We start from the raw sequence: 18,984 nt of genomic DNA, 5'->3' as shown, positions 1-18,984 counted from the left end.
AAGATTTTACGTCAGAAACTTATAAATGAATAGATGAATAAATATTCAAAAGTTACTGGGACACAGGAGTCTTCCTATGTGTCTACTTTTGCCCTACAGGAAGATCACTATGGTAAACTCTTAGATTACTATTTTATCATGATTTCTTAAGCAAAACCAAACCAGGCTAAAATATGCAGAAATTTATTATATTCAGATTCATAAACACCTTATGCTTTACATGTAAATTTCTTCATCTCTAATAAATTTTGGCATCCCAGCTGGTCTTTAAAAGAAGTTAGACGAAAAAATAGGAAATTAATACAAGCTAGAATATGAAGACCATTTGTTTGTGTACACTATGCATAAATTGACAAGACAGCTTTATATATACATGATGAAATATTACCTTAAACATTTCAGTTATGATATGAATTGTTATCAAACCTTATGTATTGAGGTGTGAATTGAACTAGTTTTATTTATGATAATATGTGTTAAGCTTTAATCTTTTGATCTGCATCATGTAAAATGCGAAGAAAAAATGCAGACAAATGTACATGAATATAACTGTTTCAATGACTCAGTTGCAGAATAAAGTAATGTGGGATTTCTGTCCTCATATTGCACCCCTGATATATTTGGTAGTGTGCTCCAAAAACAGCCACTTTCATTGATAAACCAATGAAAAGGTGGCTGCAAATAGCAACAGATGACGTCGACGCCCACTACGTGATTGGCGAAAGGTGACGCGCGGGCTGTTGTAACGTCAAACATCGTCCCCCTGGTCGTGCCATGCGCACTGGCGCTTGTTGTTGTTGAGCTGGTTGTTATGGCTGGACAAGGCCTCGGACTAAACTGAGAGGATCCCCCGCACCACCCCGTCTCTGTTGCGGGACACCCGCCACCCATGGAGGGCACTGACATGGACGTGGACGCGGAGCTCATGCAGAAGTTCAGCTGCATGGGTACCACGGACAAGGACGTCCTCATTTCGGAGTTTCAGAGGCTGCTGGGCTTCCAGCTTAACCCAGCCGGCTGCGCCTTCTTCCTGGACATGACCAACTGGTGAGTGCGGGGATACGCGGGCCTGTTATGGGACAGCAACATGACGCTAACATAGCAACATAATTAGCCAGTAAACAGACGTTTAATCAGTGTTCTAAGAATTAAAACTCAATGGCCAAGGAATATACAGTGATTATCCTGCATTCAAATGCTCAGCGGTGGCTCGGAATTCCCAATTTGTGAAGTCTTTCTTCCGTTTTCGTTGTGTTCCCTAGCTTTAAAGTCAAACTGAAACAACAGAGGTGACAAAGATAATGTGTAGAGTTTTATTGGTCGGAACAACTTCAAACCATTCTAAATACAGTCGAATTAACCTTTACCGTGTAATAGCAGGTTATACGTATCATGTAAGTTAGAAACCGATTGAACATAGTTTGAATACATAAAAGTTTCTTGCCCCCAACACAACATTTAGTTTGGTCCGCCATTTTTCAGCTTTAAATGACGTCAGGGTTTGTCAACTCTGCGGGTCAGGTACAAACATTTTCTTCGACTTTTCCGAGTTGTTTTCTAGCTGTGATGGGCCTAAATGTGCCAATTGTTTCTTGAAATTTCCTTTTTTTTCTGATTAGTCTGACAGCATATGACCGTATGATACGTTAGAATTCCCAAAAGCTGGCAGTTAACACCCAACGGTTATTTCGTTTCTTAACGGAAGTGAAACAGTAAAGTTTGTCCCAACAGTGAAGTCAGAGTAAGGCGAAATGTCTCGGAGAGCTAAGAGGAGGCTAGCCTACAAGCTAGCAGTCTAATTTAAGCACAGGGAACTCTCGGCGTAGATTATCTGCCATATTACATAATAGCCTTCAGAGCCAGTTTTACCATGCTGTTTGGGGAGCCACAACTCGAGGCAGCAGAGCGAGCCACTTCACCTCACTCAGATGACGTAACGTGTCGTGATTTATCAACAAGTGGTGTTGATCAAACCGTCTTTGTTTTCCTAATCAAATGATAAAGGGATTCTAATCAATATGTTGTTAATGTCGTTGATTTAATCTATTTAAAAGGGACAGACCACCCAAAATAGTAGTGTTGAAACGTGAAAGTTGCAGAAGATGCTGGTAATTACTACAGAACCTTGCTGAACTTCCTCAGAGTTTCATGATTAAATCAGCAACATGTCTGGACTAGTTTTAGGGAAATCATCATATCCTAGTCTTTATGCACAAGACAAGGGTATTACCCAAGAGAGTCACACATTCTGATGTAATTTATCTTATGATCTCTTTCCACCAGGGTTCCCTTTTCCCAATCCCACAGCAAATTATTGTTTTACAGCTAAATATTAAAATAACAATGACACAGAGGGCTGCATCACAGACTCTCCCTTTCCTTCCTTCTTTTACGCTCTATTTAGACAGTATGACGTGATAACAGAACAGCCTGCCACTGGTTTACAGACCCTCACAAAGGGAAAACAATATGACGGTTAGCATTCAAGTTAGCAGTTATAAAAGATAAAAAATTGATTAAACATTAATACTGGGTTTACTGGATTTCATCTTTAAAGTCCTGAAAAATGACCTGAGTTCCAAGCTCACTAGAAATGCTGCCGTAAGGGATTCAAAGGCATGGATAGCATCAGTGGGACAGCACAACAGCTAGCTTCAAAAGGCCACGATTAATGATTGAGAAGTTATTTAACTTTTTATAAATTCTGTCACTTATTGTTGTGTACAACAAAGCCAGTCTGGAAGGTGTTTTAACAAACATACAGAGAATAATTGTCACACAGCCTCTAAACTTTGTTGTTGCAGTGGATCTTTTGGTTCTTCTTTGCATCTTTGAAACAGTAGCTTGTGCACGCAGTGTTTTCGGAAGTGAAGAAGAATTGCCTTCCAGTTTATAACGCTAACATTTAGGGGTGAGTGTTGGCAAGAACCCCCCGATAAGTTATGCTTCACGATACTTTGGTCACGATACAACAGTAACATGATATATCATGTTATCACAATATTGTGACAGTCAACTTAAAAAAATGAGAGATGGTGCCGTTACTCTATTAAGCAAACCAGCATGTATAATGCTGGTTTCTGAGAATAAACTCAGAATTCTGACTTTTTTCTCAGAATTCTGACTTTTTTCTCACAAGTGAAAAAAAAAAAAATTCGTCTCAAATTTTTTTTTCAGTGGCCCTAATACTCTTCCGTAAGTTAGACATAGCTAAACATTATGACTTGTAAAATATAACTGAAGTTAAGACTATATGATTGGGGTATGTTTATCAGTAGCTATGTAATCTTTTTATTCCAACTATGTTTGCATCTGTCAAAGCCAGCAGGCAGCAGTAGACACAGCAATTACTATTGCAGTCATGGCTGCCAGCCAATATTTGCAGCACCCACAGATCCACTATAAGATTCATCTATAGGCCATTATTTATAGTCAATACATGAGCTGTTAACATCTGCAGGAATAGTCACATCAGCAGGTATGCTAATTTACCTTTAAAGCTAATATTTGCTGATACAAATATCATCCTGATTGTATTGGACATCCATATAACACAGTGATGACATATTTTGTGTGCAAGGTCTATCTGGTGGCAGAAAGTTATTTAGCAGAAAATAATGGACTATCTAGATGCCTTTTCTGATTGTTTTACTGCGTTGGTATCAAAAGAAAAACCCAGCATCTACACTTTAGCAAGATTAAGGCACACAGATTGCTATATCCATACAGGTCAGTATTTTGCAGTTACGTGGAGGACACTTAGGCTGGCCACACTAGACGATTTTTAAATCTGAAACGATTTTAAAACTGTGTGAGACCACAGACTTCAGGACAATTTCAAAAGAATTTTCATCTTTGATCCTCTGTCAGCACACACTAGACAACTCAGCCAGACTGTCAGATAACTGGAGACCACACACCTGCTGACCTGCCAATGAACTCGGTGATCATGTGACTTTAGACAAAAAAACACAACACGGAAGTCTGTTGATACTGTTTTGCTGTCTCTCCACAAAAGGCTGCCCTGGCATGCGTTACAGGTGCGGCAAAAAATCATAAAACAAGGGAAAGACTCAGGATGAAATCATGGATGGAATGGTACAGTTTTGTTTATGGTTGTGAGCAGTGAACGTACATATGATCCGACTGTGACGCTACCCTGTCTGCTCGCTCTCATCGGTTGTTGTGGGTACTCCGCCAGTGGCACTACGACCTAGAATAGTAAATGTCAAACGTGTTTGATATTTATGATTCTGGATTTTGGAGGCAACAATGCGATTTGGAGCAGTTAAACAATCGTGTTGACACCACACACGAGGATTATTCAGACAAATAGGCGTTTGCAACAAGGTTCCTCACAGGATACGCCCCCGTGATCGTCGGGGGAGGCAAATCTTACCCCGAATCGGGCTTAAAATCGTGTAATGTGTGGCTGGCCTTAGAAGTGAAATTTGTCTGATGTATTTGTGTATTTTTATTTTTCCTCTGCACTTTAAACTGCTGTTTAATCAACTTCATTGCCCCAACTACAACAAAATACACACTCAATTTCAGTAGCAGCACTGGGAACTGGAATAGAAAACACACTTCTGTGCTTTGTTGTGTTTGGGTGGAGTAATGCTGAGAAACGTGGTCGCAGCATAGCACAATAATGTAGTGCTCACTGGTGTAGGTCACTACTGTTAGATATGAAGTAGATTCAGTGCAGAAGTATAAACCAGGTTTAAAGAGAGTACAATCTGCTGGAAAGAAAACAAACCACTTTATTGTTGTTGTCTCAAACTGGAAGATGTACAGTTTAAGTAAACCTGTAGGAGTTTTTGGAACGTAATGTGAACCCATAACAACACTATGGTTTTCCTTTTGTATTTCAACAGGAACCTGCAGGCTGCTATAGGTGCATATTATGACTTTGAAAGTCCCAATGTCAACACGCCATCCATGTCCTTTGTTGAAGATGTGACAATTGGTGAAGGAGAGTCGGTTCCTCCAGATACACCATTCACAAAGACCTGGAGAATACAAAACACAGGTGGGTAGCGCGTCACAGCACTAACATGTTTAGTTTACTCTATACTTAGCCTCTCTGATGCTCTGTAATTTGTGCCAAAGTAAATGTCAGTGACAGCATCATGGATTTTTTGAGCTGTGTATTAACTGCACGTATCTGTGTGTATTGTAGGTGCAGAGTCATGGCCACCTGGGGTTTGTCTCAAGTACATTGGAGGAGATCAGTTTGGGCATGTAAACACAGTAATGGTAAAGTCACTAGACCCCCAGGAGATATCAGATGTCAGTGTGCAGATGCGAAGTCCCACAAATCCAGGCATGTACCAGGGCCAGTGGAGGATGTGTACAGCCACTGGTTTATTTTATGGAGGTAAGAAATCCCCCAAAATATGATTTACTTACAAGTTAAGTCTGCAGTATTTACCGTTTTTTTAATCTGTATATGCTTCTTTTAATTAAATTACATCCAACTTTCTCTAACTCCTGTCTTTTTCTTTCCTCATCAGACGTAATCTGGGTGATTCTTAGTGTAGAAGTTGGGGGTCTCCTCGGCGTGACCCAGCAGCTTTCCTCCTTTGAGACAGAATTCAACACCCAACCCCAGCGCAACGTGCAGGGAGACTTCAACCCATTCGCCTCACCTCAGAAAAACAAGCACGACGCCACTGACAACAGCTTCAGAGATCCTGGCGGGGCGTGGGATCGCACACAGGAGCCAATCCAGCAAGATCAAAATGGACTGTCTCATAATGCTGTAAATAGAGCATCAAATGGTCTCCAGACCAATCTTTCTGTGGTGACATATGGTCAGGTATGGATAAATCTCCTCTATACCTTTAAACCTCAATCTAAACACTCACTGCAGTCAAAGGGTTAGCTCTCACAGGCTGCTCTCCTGTTTGTGCAAGTGCAAAAGACTGCACTTAAGAAACAGTTTCAGCATTGTTCGTAACATGCTATAGCGCTTAGTACTATCTGTTTTCCTTATGTGGAGTTTGCTGTCAAACTATCAATGGTAGGATAGTTTTCAGCCTACATTGATAGTTGTAAAGTACTGACCCACTGCCTGGAAATCATCCTTCCCACCTCCACTGGTCATATGTTGTCTTAAATGAAGGAGTCTTTTCAACTAGACCAGCTTTCCACAAGGTTAATTTACTCAACAGTATACCAATATGTTTTAAATGCACAGTTATGACCTAATGGGGTAGAAAAGCTGTTAGAAGGTGGATCTACAAGCAAGGTTTGTGTCATTATCTATCCCAGCATGCTTTGTTCAGCAAAGCAGCTACTTGCAGTACAGGCATAATGATTGGGGAGGAATTTTTGAACGTGTTAGGTTGCGTACAGTTGGTGGTGGCTGCAGTTGTGGTGATGACTTGTGGTTTCAGCCTTTTTTATACTGCTATATTGGTTGTAGCAGCAAGCAGGATCCAGCCTGCCTTTTAGATGGAAAAGCACCTTATGCACAGTATTTGTCTGTACCTACATAATGATAGTGGGACAGCCTCCAACTACAGTATTTGAAGTCATTTATATTCTTAGTTTGTTTCAAGCTTTCATCAGCCATCACTTGAACATTAAGATCAAAAAGATCACGTCAGTAGTAATGCACTGAGCTCACTGATCAACAAGAACTATGCTGCAGTAACAGTAAGATGGAGTAGCCGCTGTCTCATAGAGAAAGACAGATAAAAGTAATCCTCTCTGCTATAATTGACAGTTTTCTTTTCACATTTTCTTTAAGAAAGAGATCTGTCCTTAGCCCCTTTTATACTAAAATATCTGGTTTTGAGAGAACCAGTAGTGCTTGTAATGATAAAACAACTTGGAACTGTATATGGCATCAAAGGATGAAAAGTAGACCAATGCTTTCTTCTGAAACGTGCTTTAATCAAATGGCTTTTGAAATATAAAACATAGCAAACATGGTTACAGGGCTCCTCCTGATCCTTAAAAGGTCTTTGATTCTATTTTTTAAATTTGAGGTAATAAGATTCTTAAAAAATATTTTTATCTGTAAGAGGTCTCAAATTGGAGATGGCATCTTAGCTGAGACATGTGAACACTTAATGAAATTTACATCACCCTGTAAGTGTAATATGATTTTTTTTTTTTTGGATTGTTGTTTGCTCACATCATAGCTCTCAGCATTTACAGCCACATATTACATTCTCATTCACAAACTGAGTAAATTTTGGCACAGAGGTTGAAATGCAATGAATGGTTGGCAGAGGCAAAAAGTAATGTGACTTGCAGTCATGCAAGCAGGTTTTTAAACTTGAGACATTAGGAATCAAAGTAATACAATTTAAAACTAAATCTTAGATTAAGTCCCTGAAAAGTGATTAAACAGTTGATTCTGATTAGAGTGCAGCTGCCTGGCTCTTTGCAAAATTAGAGAGACGGAAGTTTGGGGTTCAATTTACTGTTTTCTGGCACAAATCTCTCTGTTATGATACTTTTAATGGCCTGTAGGCTGATGGATTTGGGAAATTTACCACACAATGAACAAAAACACAGCATGTAACTGGCTGCTATCTTTCAATGAAGGCCATGACACTGATCTAACAACAGACTGTATTGGGATGATCTGCTTGTATATCATTGTAGCATTAGGGGGCCAGGGTAATTCCCCATCAAGGCCAGTGTTGTCATGAGCTCCTATATTTGCCCTGCTCAGATAAAGCCAAGCCAGGGTCTAAATAAAAAATTCAGTCACAGAGAGATTTCAGTGTTTTCACATGCTTACAGCAAATGTATTCCAACATATCTAGTGTGTTAAGATGCAAAGTTTGTATTTCACTTTACAGGGACATTAAAAATGTAATAATGCTATGTGGTAAAAAAGTTGATTCATCATTATTTAGGTCTAAAAAGTCTTAAAATTGGGTTAAAAAAGTGTGCAGCAACCCTGTGGTTATGTATCAACTTTAATGTTTCTTTCCCCTTACTGGAAAAGTCTTTACAAGAGTACTTTTCCGTTGTTGTTACTGTTTGCTTCCTGCCGTTATGTGCTGTCCTGTCTAGGGGTTGATGTATTATGTCGTTTTTCTCTATGCTCTTGGAACACATTCCCCTAGGAGCAATGAAGGTTTCATTTGTCATTAAGAAGCAGAAATCCTCTTCCATAGCAAAGTGAAAGTGTTGAACAGTGTTAATTTCTGGCAAAGTGCTCCTTAAACTCTAAGGTTTGTCATGCATGTGACAGAATGTCCTCGAGGTAATTCAAATCAAAAGTGTTTTTCCGGTTTTTAACTTAATTTTGCTCAGCAAATTCACTGGCAATTCACCTTTGGCATAATAAGATAGCTGTATTTAAATTTTGGCCTGAGGGTGGTATTAAAGCTCATGGGGTGTTTAAGATATAAAGCTTTTGAAACCTCTTGAGAACATCAGTGTGCTTAGTCAATTTAATGGCAGTCTGCTTCATAGATTTTAATATTAGTAACAACAAAGTTAGGAATTAGACTATCTACAAGCTTTGTGTTGAGAACACAGTCTTTTTAAAATATGCCTGCTAGTCTTTGGATAACGACATTTAATCATAGAGGAAAGTGAGGGAAAGCTCAAGAGGTCATGAGGAATATATCTCTAGGGGCTGTTTCATAGCCACAACAATTTCACAGCAGTGTGGTCAGCAGTTTTTAGGATTTCAGGTTTTGGGCCCTGGGCCTTGGGTTGGTACTTCATAATTTATAAAAAATATATGATCCACTGTGAGTGGAAAAGTCCATCTAAATGTGTGACAGCAGATTAAACAACATGTATTTTTTTGATTTTTGTTAGTCATTTCCACGCCCCTTTTGGAGATGGTTTGAAATGCAGGTCTTTAAATACTACAGACGTGTCTCGGCCTGGTCAGTGTTTTCTGCATGACTGTAATGCAAGCCACAGTGGTAGTGTAGACATCAGAGTGACAGAAGTACCTTAGAGCAGCTGTGCCACACTGTCTCTTGTAGCTGCTCTAGCTGCAGATTGTCTGGTGTGATGGAGCAGGTTTCACCTTAAGATCACATTGTTGACATGATGGATATTTGTTTCTTACACTTTACTTTAGAAGCCAGCATTCATAGTTGCTTAAATCTACCACAGCTGCCCATGGAGATCCGGTCTGATAACTTGTGCAGACAGTCTGTCTGAAATATCTGATTTGGGAAACAAATCAGATTTGCCTGCAGTCTGAATGAAGACTAAAAGTGTTTGCATACTGAGACCATTATTCCCTGATGCGATTTTTGGATCTGAAATTAGATAAAAACATCACCCATTCCAACCATGCACACTGAGTCCGGTGCATTCATTTTTCTGTTCATTGTTAAAAGAGGCAGTTTGAGGCAAAAATTCTCATACTGCAAAAAGAAGAGCAGTGAAGATGATTCTGTGGCTCTTTCATTCCTTGAAAAATAGCCCTTTATACATTTTGCTTATTTTGATGAGCTGGTGCATCACGCCACTGTACCAATTCAGAGAAGAACTTTTTAATTCAGACTCTTACATCACTGTGAGTACAAGTATGGCCTTTATCTAGTGTGTTCCATTTGATATTAACATACATGGGCATGGCATGGTGTTAAAAGTGAAGTTTCAGTGCAAGAGAGAGAAGGGGAGCTGTAGCTGCTGCTCTGAGTAGTCAATCACCCATTTAGATGGCTTGAATGGATGCAAAATATTTAGCGTGTTTTGAAAACATAACGGATGAAAGTTAGTCAGTGTGCAAAAATGATAAACACAGCTTGAGATTATATTTCTTTTTGAATGTGCAGCAATTTTGAACGACAACAAGAAACTCAGTGTGCAGTGGCCTTTAGAGTTGAAACAACCATTATGTTCTTGAGTCCCCACTTCTGAGCCATCAGTCCAGCACGTTGGGGGAGATATCTTGGCAGCTATCAAAGATGGATTATGAGATGTGATACCATAGTGGTCATTCTCTGTTCACTTCTCAACTCTTCTAAGAAACCTGGCAAACCAATATAAAAAAAAGCTAATGATATGGTACCTGTGAGCCAAAGCTTTACCTTGCAAAAGCTGCAGGGTAGAGCTGACAACCCTGACAGATTGCTGAGATATCTTCCCAATGTACAGTGGAGAGAACTTTTTTTGGTTGTGATATGGCCTTTTTGTTTGCCACCATTGCACTGATCAAAGTCCCCCACTCATTTTGAAGAACAGCTGATTGTTTTTTCATCCTTTCATCCAAGAGAAACATGACATGAATGCCATCTTCAGACCCTGACTTTTGCTAAGAGCATGAAACTGAAGAATGTTGGGAACCCCACGTATGTAATGCCACCATTAAATTATGAAATGGTGTATGCTCCTTGTTTATTAGGACAGGAATAATAAATTCAGCTGAAGCAAGTTTACAGTGTGTTAGGTGAGTGTTACATTATCAGTGCATGTACTTCTCACCGTAACAACTCATTTACACAACTGAACCACCGTAATCTCTGAGGTGGAGCAGCAAAATTGTTTTACAGCAGCAGCATCTCATACCTGTCATAGCTGAGCTTTTATTCATAGTTTTGGCTGTTGGCTGCTCCTGAGTGGTTAAACTGGAGTGTTGACAACCAGTCAGCTTTGTCAGCTTGTTTAAGCATTAATCTAAATGGACATTGACTGATTGGCTTCCTACACATACAGCAGGTTGTTACTGCTTTGAAACTGATGACAACAGCAGACAGCAGTGCAGCACTGGCATAGAAACCAAACGGATCGTTTTATGGAGCACGGCCAATATGAAGCTTTTCAAAGCAATACCTGTGCTGTTTTAACAGATTAGAAATAGAGGAAAAATACTGAGAACTGGTGTGGTTGTGTATAGAGAATCATTATGAAAATACACATTTTCTAGTGGATGATGTCCCAGGTTTTCATACAAATTACTCTTTATGTTTATTTTTTATAAGCATTGGAGACGCATTTGTTGTTACCCCAGTGGCAACTTTTCTTCATAGGGTCCATGTAAAGAAACAAGACAATAGATACAAAATCAATCAAAACACAAACATGCATCACTCTGTAGTAGGGATGCCCTGATCAGTTTTTTTCTGCTGATACTGATTATCCATCTAGTGTGAGTGAGACTGGCCTATACAGATCAGGGCTGTACGTTAACTTTTTTTCCCCGTAGCGCTGGACATACATTAACCTTTAATCAGAAGTTAGTGCAGACTGCCCTGTCCTCTCACCAACAGTTCACTCACCGTGACTGTCAGTGCATAATTGAAGAGGACGAGGAGAACGGAGGAGGAAGCTAGCAGATACTTGTTTTTGACATCGTCTAGCCTACATGTCTTAATAAAAAAACTTGAGATTAAAGCACTGAATTTAAAATGTGCCTGAAATATAAAATAAATGGACTGGGGATGAATTTCAAATCTCAAATCAAAGTGGAGTGAAGTTTTTGTGGCGACAAGTTAAACTTAAAGTCGCACTGCTCACCTGGCATGCACACACCTCTCTCACTTTGTCATTGCACCTGTGCGATGAGGAGTGACAACCTCTTGGCACAGACCAATTTTCTTGTTCATTTGCAACATATATGTTGCACTGTACAGCCCCGCTGATACTGTTATCAGTCACCAGAGGTAGCTATTTCAGGCATACCTTCACCAACTTCCAAGGTGCATGAATAATGAAAGGAAAGTCTTGAAGAAAGCGGATGGCTCTTGTAGTACTTGTACTTTATAGAAGAGTGTTTTGGCCTTCTGTTTCCCTCAATATTTTTACTTAGAAATCCTGGTGTGTGGAGGATTACACAAGACAGCCAAGCACACAGGCTGTGGGTTATTATGCAGAATGATAGCTAATCAGGGAGCAAGCTGATTAAAGGGGGAAGGACAACAAACACAGCCACGGTAATGATAGTAGACATTATGCATAAAGTTAGATGGACTTCAGAAAACAAGGTTTGTGGCCTTGTGCCTTGTTTACTTGGGCACCCAGGTGCAAGTCTGGCTTGTAGCTCCTTTCCCACATCTTTCCCCATTCTCTTGTCCCCGTTCCACACTCTATCCACCGTCCTCATATATGACTAAAGGCATAAAAAAACAAAAATAAATCTGAAAAATTAAACATTATATATATATTTTTAATCTGAGGAAAAGCTTAAACAGTGGCACTGGCTGACCTGAACGAACACTGAATGAATAAAACAGTTTGCTGTGTATGGCCTGTGATGTAGTAGCAGAGAAATTTTGCTATTCCTTCCTTTAGCTATTATTCACCTTCAAACAGGTGTATATATTAAAGATTCTCTCAACGACTACATTTCATATTCTTGTAGGTACATCTGAACACATCATGATGCCTTCCATTTCCTTATTTTGTGGAAATTTCCTCAAACTGTGCTCAGAGTTAATTTGGGAAATTCCCTCTGACGCATGTCTGTGACACTTTTTATTTGGATCCCATTAGAGATCGATAAATGGAAAATTTCCCCTCACTCAGCCCGCTGCACATCTGTCGTGAGAAGGAATTTGTAACAAGTGCATGGTCTGTAGAGGAATGGAGAGAAAGAGAGAGACATTTAGGAGGTTTTTTTGTCCCTTCTGTAAAGTCACGGTGATGCAACATCTTCTGTTTGATGTACTGCAGTCTGACTCATACCTTGTTTTTGAACATTTTCATTCTTTTGAATGCTGTCTATTGACAAAAGTGTCCTGCCTATTGCAGCCATAAAGGATAGAAATGTAGATCCTTTCACACATGAACTGTGAAATTGGCCAGGATTGTGCTGTTTGTAACTTTTACTCCAACTTTATCAGCAAATTTTCCTGTCAGGTCTTGAGTAAAAAGTCCCCTGATTGGTCGAGTTGTTTAGTTAACATAGCAGGTAGTTTTCAGGAAAATTCACCATAATTGAATGGGAGGGGGCAATGACATTTATATAATTCGATCAGTGCAAGTAACAAACCTGCTTCATGCTCTTTTCTGCTCACCAGTATGTTCTTTGCTCTTTTGTTCATTCTCTGAATACCATAAAAATTCAAATGACAGCTCATCCCTGTTTAAGCCCAGTCCTTGTTTACCTGCCTGATTTGTCCTGTGTTTTAAAAACACAGGTCTTTATCAGAGGCTCCAAATGCATTTAGAGCTCAAATCAATAAATTAGGAGAAAAAGCAGCAAAACACTAAAAAATGAAGATGAACACAATAATGCTTGTACGCATACCAGTGTGAGAGAGAGTGTTAAAAATCATTTGGGGCTTCATATGTGTGTCTGGGCTATAAATCAAAACTTAAAAGATTAAACCTCAGTGATGGGGGGAACTCTGCTGCTAATGCTAGCTTTAGAGATGGACATAAATGATAAATTCATGGAAATAACAGCTTAATTCATGTGACATTTGTGACGTCTGCTTTAAACAACTAAAGACATTATAATGTGTTTACAGTGCTCCATATGCTAGCACAGCATTCATTGCCACTTATATCAACAGAGCTCTCTCCCTCTTGCTTCACTGTGCAGTAGGCTAACATTAATGGGCTGTCTTATGAAGAAAGAACAAATTAGTGATTTGTAATTTAATTTTCTTTATAGATATCTTAACTTTGTACACATAAACTCTCTCTGGTGTTATTTCATAGGTTTGTAGTCTTTCCCATCTTTGCAGTGTATGACTTTTGTTTAAAAAGAATTTAAGGCTCATCTTTTTTGATCTTTTTGATTCTGGCTTGAATCACAGCTTTTAACATTGTTGCGTTGTATCCGAACAGCCTGTGAGCAACAGGGCATTACACAGATCGTTTTATTTGCCTTGACTCTTCATTTTTATTTCCCTCTTTGTCACTTAATGAATGTTTTACAAAGTGACTTAAGGGATAAATTAACATTAATCATATCTGTCACTGAAGGTTTGTTTTCACCTGTTTTAACACAGGAGGAAATTTTCCTTTTTTCTTTAAAATCAAACGCTCGTCAGAACAAAGCACCATACTTATTTTTTTCCAGCCGTAAAACAAAAGTGCCAGAGGTCGTACTGTTGGCAAAGATAAGCAGAAGTAAATTCAGGACTATTAAGTTTCCCTGGTGTATAAGCTTCAGCCTGTTTTTTAGAATATACCAAGGGGAAACAAGTTAAATTAGCGTTACACACTATTGGATTTTTGACAGTATTTGATATGCATAATGTACAAATTCATTTTAGCCACAACAGATAAATATCAAAATAAAAGTGTAGTTTAGACCTGAAACTTAAGTCTTTTAAACCCATTATGAAGATTTGAGGAATGGGAATGAAGCACAAAGCTTCAGCTGACGTACAGGTGCATTAAAAAATAGAATATCATGTATTTTCCTGAGATTAACTTCAGAAAGTTTAACTTTTATAAATTCTAGATATTGAAACATTTCACTTTGCAGTGATGTATCTAGATTAAATGGAAGTATCACTTGTTGAATTAACTCACAAAAAAGAACTTTTTCTGATATTGTAATTTTAAGGTGCCCGTGTAGGTCTTACATTGGATATACTGGCAACATCCAATATCCAATAAATCAAATGTATATCTGGTTAACTTTGAAAGCTAATATCTGCCTATACAGATATCATGGTGATAATAGAGTTCATGCAACCCGAGTTAAAATCATCCTCATGATTGACAATTTTAAATTTTGTGTGGCAAAGTCCATAATTTGCAATTTCAGCTGTGTTGCTCTTTTAGTACCATTTATTTTTGCCATCTGGAGTTTGCACATTTACTAGCTAGTTGAGCTCTTTGCCTGTGGTGGTTGTTGGGAGAGACTCACAGCTCACTGCCCTCCTTCACCTTGTCACTTGTTGCCCTTACCTGAGGAGTATTTTCAGGCAAACCAGCACTCCACAGCATTTATTTATTTTATGATAAACTTCCTGTTTTTTTTTTTTTAATGCACAGTTATGATCTTACAAGGGAGAAAAGCGGTTAAAAGTGGCACCAACCCCTGCCAGTCTGGTCTGTGTTGCTATGCATCTTAGCACATTCTGAGCATGGAAGTGGCTGCTTGCAGTTCATTTAGATTAGGCTTTGTGAACTGTCTGACAGTGGCAGCTGCATGCGCTTTTGGTCATGGCATTTCATGTGTGCTGTATACTGGTAAAGTTGTCACATCTGTCTACTTTTTAGATGGAAAATTAGGTATTAAAAGTGAACCCATTTGTCTTGGTTGATAGAGAAGGTGCCCATATACAGAGGCTATGGCTGTAGCATTGGTTCATGTGCGTGTCTTCCCTCATTCTCTCCCCATATTTCCTCTCTCGTTTCAGCTGTCCTATCAAATAAAGGTAAAACACCCAAAAGATACACGTAAAAAGGTATTAAAAGTGTGGATTATGCCCTTGATGTGGCACTCCATCGCATGCTTAACACACTCTGATTTCCTTAGCATCCCTCTTATGCCATCATTCATCCAAACTCCTCCCTATTAGACTGTAAAAATCTTCTGATGTTTGAGACAAATATGAAATAGAAACTCAGAAAGCTTTCAGGGGAAGCCTGTCCTGAAATTCTATAGAACATCTTGGTAAAAGAGGCGTATGGTGGATACAGAGTGCAGCTTCACAGGTTGGTGAATGAACACATGTTCTAGGTGGTTATTCTAGTAACGTACATCCTCTAACGCGTGTTTGCTTCAGTCACTTTACAATGTCTGTATTGTAACACCATTTTTCTCATTTTTTTCCAGGGTATTCATGGACCCTATCCATTTGGACAGAGCTAGAACAACAAAGACCCCCCTCTCCCCTTCCATGGTGTATGATGAGCTTCACACCCTGGGAGTCCTTAAACGCAGAGGAGTTGGAGTGGGGGTGGAACTGTTGTTTTATATTGACTCATGACAACCCTCTCCCCGACCTCATGGCCCCTTTCCACACAGACACAAACTACAGTGGGGTGATGGATTACATCCGCTACAGTGAAACACCCCACCTGACATCAACACTCGGACTCGCATGTGTGAATGCTTCATTAAAGAGTTAAAATAGATACACTCAACTATTTTTATTTCAACTGTAAGACACCTCTAACTGAAGGGAAAATCCACCCTGAACTAGCAGCACACAATTTGGTCCTCTGTGGTTTCTACACAGGCCTAAAATGTTAGAGAAATTGCAGGGAGCAGAGTAGGTGTTATTGTTTTATGCCTTTGAAAGTGTTTTAAAAGTAAAAAAAAAAAAGCGACATGTTCCAGTTTAAACCAGAAATACAGGAACATTAGCCTTACAACACTTTCGCTTTGTTAAATAACAGGTATGACCAAAAATAGGACAAGTTTTACAAGACTACAAGTCAGAGATAATTAAAGGAGCATTCCCTATGACAGCTTACTATTAAATAACCACAAGTCTTCAAGTTCCTGGATTAGATTGTATTGAACAGATATGAATATTTGCTAATTGTGAATATTCTCATTGTATTACAACTGAAACTGAACAATAATCAGAGATAAATGAGGCCCCAAAACATGACAATATATCCTTTTAATTTGTGTTTAATCATCTGAAACCCCTGATTTTGGCTGATGGTAATCATCTTTATTTGGTTAGTTCAACATTTTTCTGCTGGATAGTTAAGAACAAGGGTTTTTTTAAATTGGCATTACAGCAAACTGTTTTAAATTGATGTTTAATTTTATTATACAGAAGGCTAGAAGTTGTGACACTTGGCTTTATTTATCTAACATTTACAAGCAAATGATTCAAAACTCTTTAAAAAAAACTCCAGATGAAACAAGAATGGAGGTCTTTGCACACTGTGTCCATTTTTTCAAAGATGCATTTTTATGATCTGTAATCTAATTTAAAAAAAACAAACAAAAAACCAAATGCACAGCAACCCTGCACAACATGTCGATTAGTTTGTTTTCTGTTCATTGCACATATTTGCTGCTTGAGATTTTTTTGTAAAAGTCTTGTAAAGAGAGGAAACAAAGCAGAGAAGATTTGGTCTATTTGTTCGTTGACTCCTTGAAAACACTGAAGAAGAAGAAAACATCCATAGCCCTTCATATATTCAGATTATTTTGGCAAGCCTGTGCATCACAGCAATACAAAATCTGTTGAAGAGATAGAATGCATCTTTTCAGTTCATTCTTTCTTGGTTGTTCAGAATGCATGGACACAGTACGGGGTTTGAAAGTCAAGTTTCAAGCGAGTGAGCGAGAGAAAGGGAGGTGCAGCTGCTGCTCTAAACAGTTAAACAACCACTTAAATGGCTGGGAAAAAATTTAACCTGCCTCAACCATATTACAGTGGAAAGTTTGTGCAATCTTGATCAACAAAACATGACACTGCATTCCTTCTCAAATGTGCAACAAATTTCCCTGACTTCCTTGGACTGTGATTAAGACACAGTGTGCGTCGAAACGTTAGTCTTCTGCACCTGATCAAATTGCATAAAAGTGAATCATGTGCTACAGCTTCTTTGGATTTGCTTGTAAGAAAGCATCCATTGAAACATCCTTTGAATAGGAAAAGAAAAATCACCTGACTCTGTGTACAAAGGTTCCCTCAATCAAAACTAATATCTCAAATTAAAATATTCATTTTTATTTTACACATTAACATAAACTCCCTGCCAATCTTGTAAAAAAACACACCAAATAACCCTGCTGCTCCCTTTTTACTTAAATTTAAATAGAATTACACTCTTAAATCCCCTAACTGCATGTTCAAAGTGAAAGCAAACCCATATTATTGGCTGTGAAAACACAACAAAGATCATGGTCTACCTCACCAAACAGTATCGGACCAAACTGCTAGGTGGGAATGTACGCGAAAACCACAACATGAATATTTGGAAAGATGGGGAAAAATGTGATCTACTTAAGATATTTGCTATCTAATGAGGCTCAAGAATCCCTGTGTCGGAATGCTATCAATCCTAAAGTTTAAACCAGGAGAACCAAGACACTAACCTGTTTTGTTATCAAATATACATCTGATTTTACCCTTTGGATGTGTGCTTTGCTTTATTTTAGGGTGGATTTTCCCTTTAAAAAGATGCTGAAGTAATGTGAGTGAATGTGAGGTTGGAGGAAGGGTTGAAAAAGCCATTTAAATCTATTTTGCCTGATGAGTGACTGTAGTTTGAGTCCATGTCAGCTGTATGCGTCCTATATATAAATGTATGAATGTATGCCTGCGTGGATGTGCGTTAGGGTTTCTCTTTATGATTCAACTGACATTACAATGGTGTATACTACTTGGGCAAAGGATGGCGTGTCTCTTCACAAACACATCTCTAATAGGAGAGTTTTACTGGGTGTGTACCTCTGAAGTATTGTTGAGTGATTCAGCACCATTTGGATAAACTGACTCACGATTTGCCCTTTTGTTATTTATTTGCCGTTTTATCCTGCTCTGCAGTTGCATAAAAATCCCATTTTTAACCAGCAGGTGGTGCTAAAAATCAGAAGACCAACCATAAACTTGATTTTCACATCATGCTGAGTGCTCTGTTAGGAAAAAGTGATGAGTTTTAGTTTGTTTCAGTGAGGTTTGAGTATGAAAATGAATGGTTCACATCAGGTTTAGCACTGATGTTCTTTTTACTGCTATTTGCACAAATCTGTTCATTACTTTTAATGAGGAAATGTGTGTTTTTTTTGGCTTATTGTGGATTGTGATACCAGCATTTTCAAGAGGGTTTGTTGTTCTATTTTGCTTCTCCCTTAAGGCCTCACAGCTTTAAAGGTTGTTTTCATGCTTCTTAAACTGTAGTTTGATCCCTGCAGCAACATCTGATCTAAAAAGTGGAGTCTGATTCATGTTAATGTTGATCACACATTGAGGTTTTGCACATCAACAATCTGCCTACCATCACACCTTGATTTGAACCTCAGCTTTGCCTTGATCGTTATGTTACACTTGTTTTATCATGTTTTCTGGGTTCAAAATAAAATGGAAAAGTCATCAGTGGGACTCTTTTATAGTGTTATAACTTGTTTAAGGGGATGTCTCTTCAAAAAGGATGAAATGTGTCTTT

General features: G+C 38.7%; 1 protein-coding gene across 1 annotated transcript; it reads left to right on the top strand.

Moving 5' to 3' along the window:
• The first annotated feature begins 762 nt into the window (after positions 1-762).
• On the top strand, positions 763-15,984 carry ilrun (inflammation and lipid regulator with UBA-like and NBR1-like domains). The gene is made up of 5 exons (XM_041781417.1): positions 763-1,047; positions 4,878-5,032; positions 5,183-5,380; positions 5,517-5,821; positions 15,683-15,984. Exons 1-5 carry the CDS (start codon positions 890-892, stop codon positions 15,716-15,718), a joined length of 852 nt encoding a protein of 283 aa, XP_041637351.1. The 5' UTR covers positions 763-889; the 3' UTR covers positions 15,719-15,984.
• Positions 15,985-18,984: the final 3,000 nt, after the last annotated feature.

Source organism: Cheilinus undulatus, linkage group 3, assembly GCF_018320785.1.
Source record: "Cheilinus undulatus linkage group 3, ASM1832078v1, whole genome shotgun sequence".
Lineage (NCBI taxonomy): Eukaryota > Metazoa > Chordata > Actinopteri > Labriformes > Labridae > Cheilinus > Cheilinus undulatus.
Note: the sequence above shows the minus strand (reverse complement) of the source record. Positions and strands in the feature narration are given on the sequence as shown.

Coding starts and splice junctions, on each gene's coding strand:
- ilrun (XM_041781417.1), top strand. CDS start 890: ATGGAGGGCACTGACATGGACGTGGACGCGGAGCTCATGCAGAAGTTC. Junction 1,048..4,877: donor TTCCTGGACATGACCAACTG/GTGAGTGCGGGG, acceptor GTATTTCAACAG/GAACCTGCAGGCTGCTATAG. Junction 5,381..5,516: donor CACTGGTTTATTTTATGGAG/GTAAGAAATCCC, acceptor TTTCCTCATCAG/ACGTAATCTGGGTGATTCTT.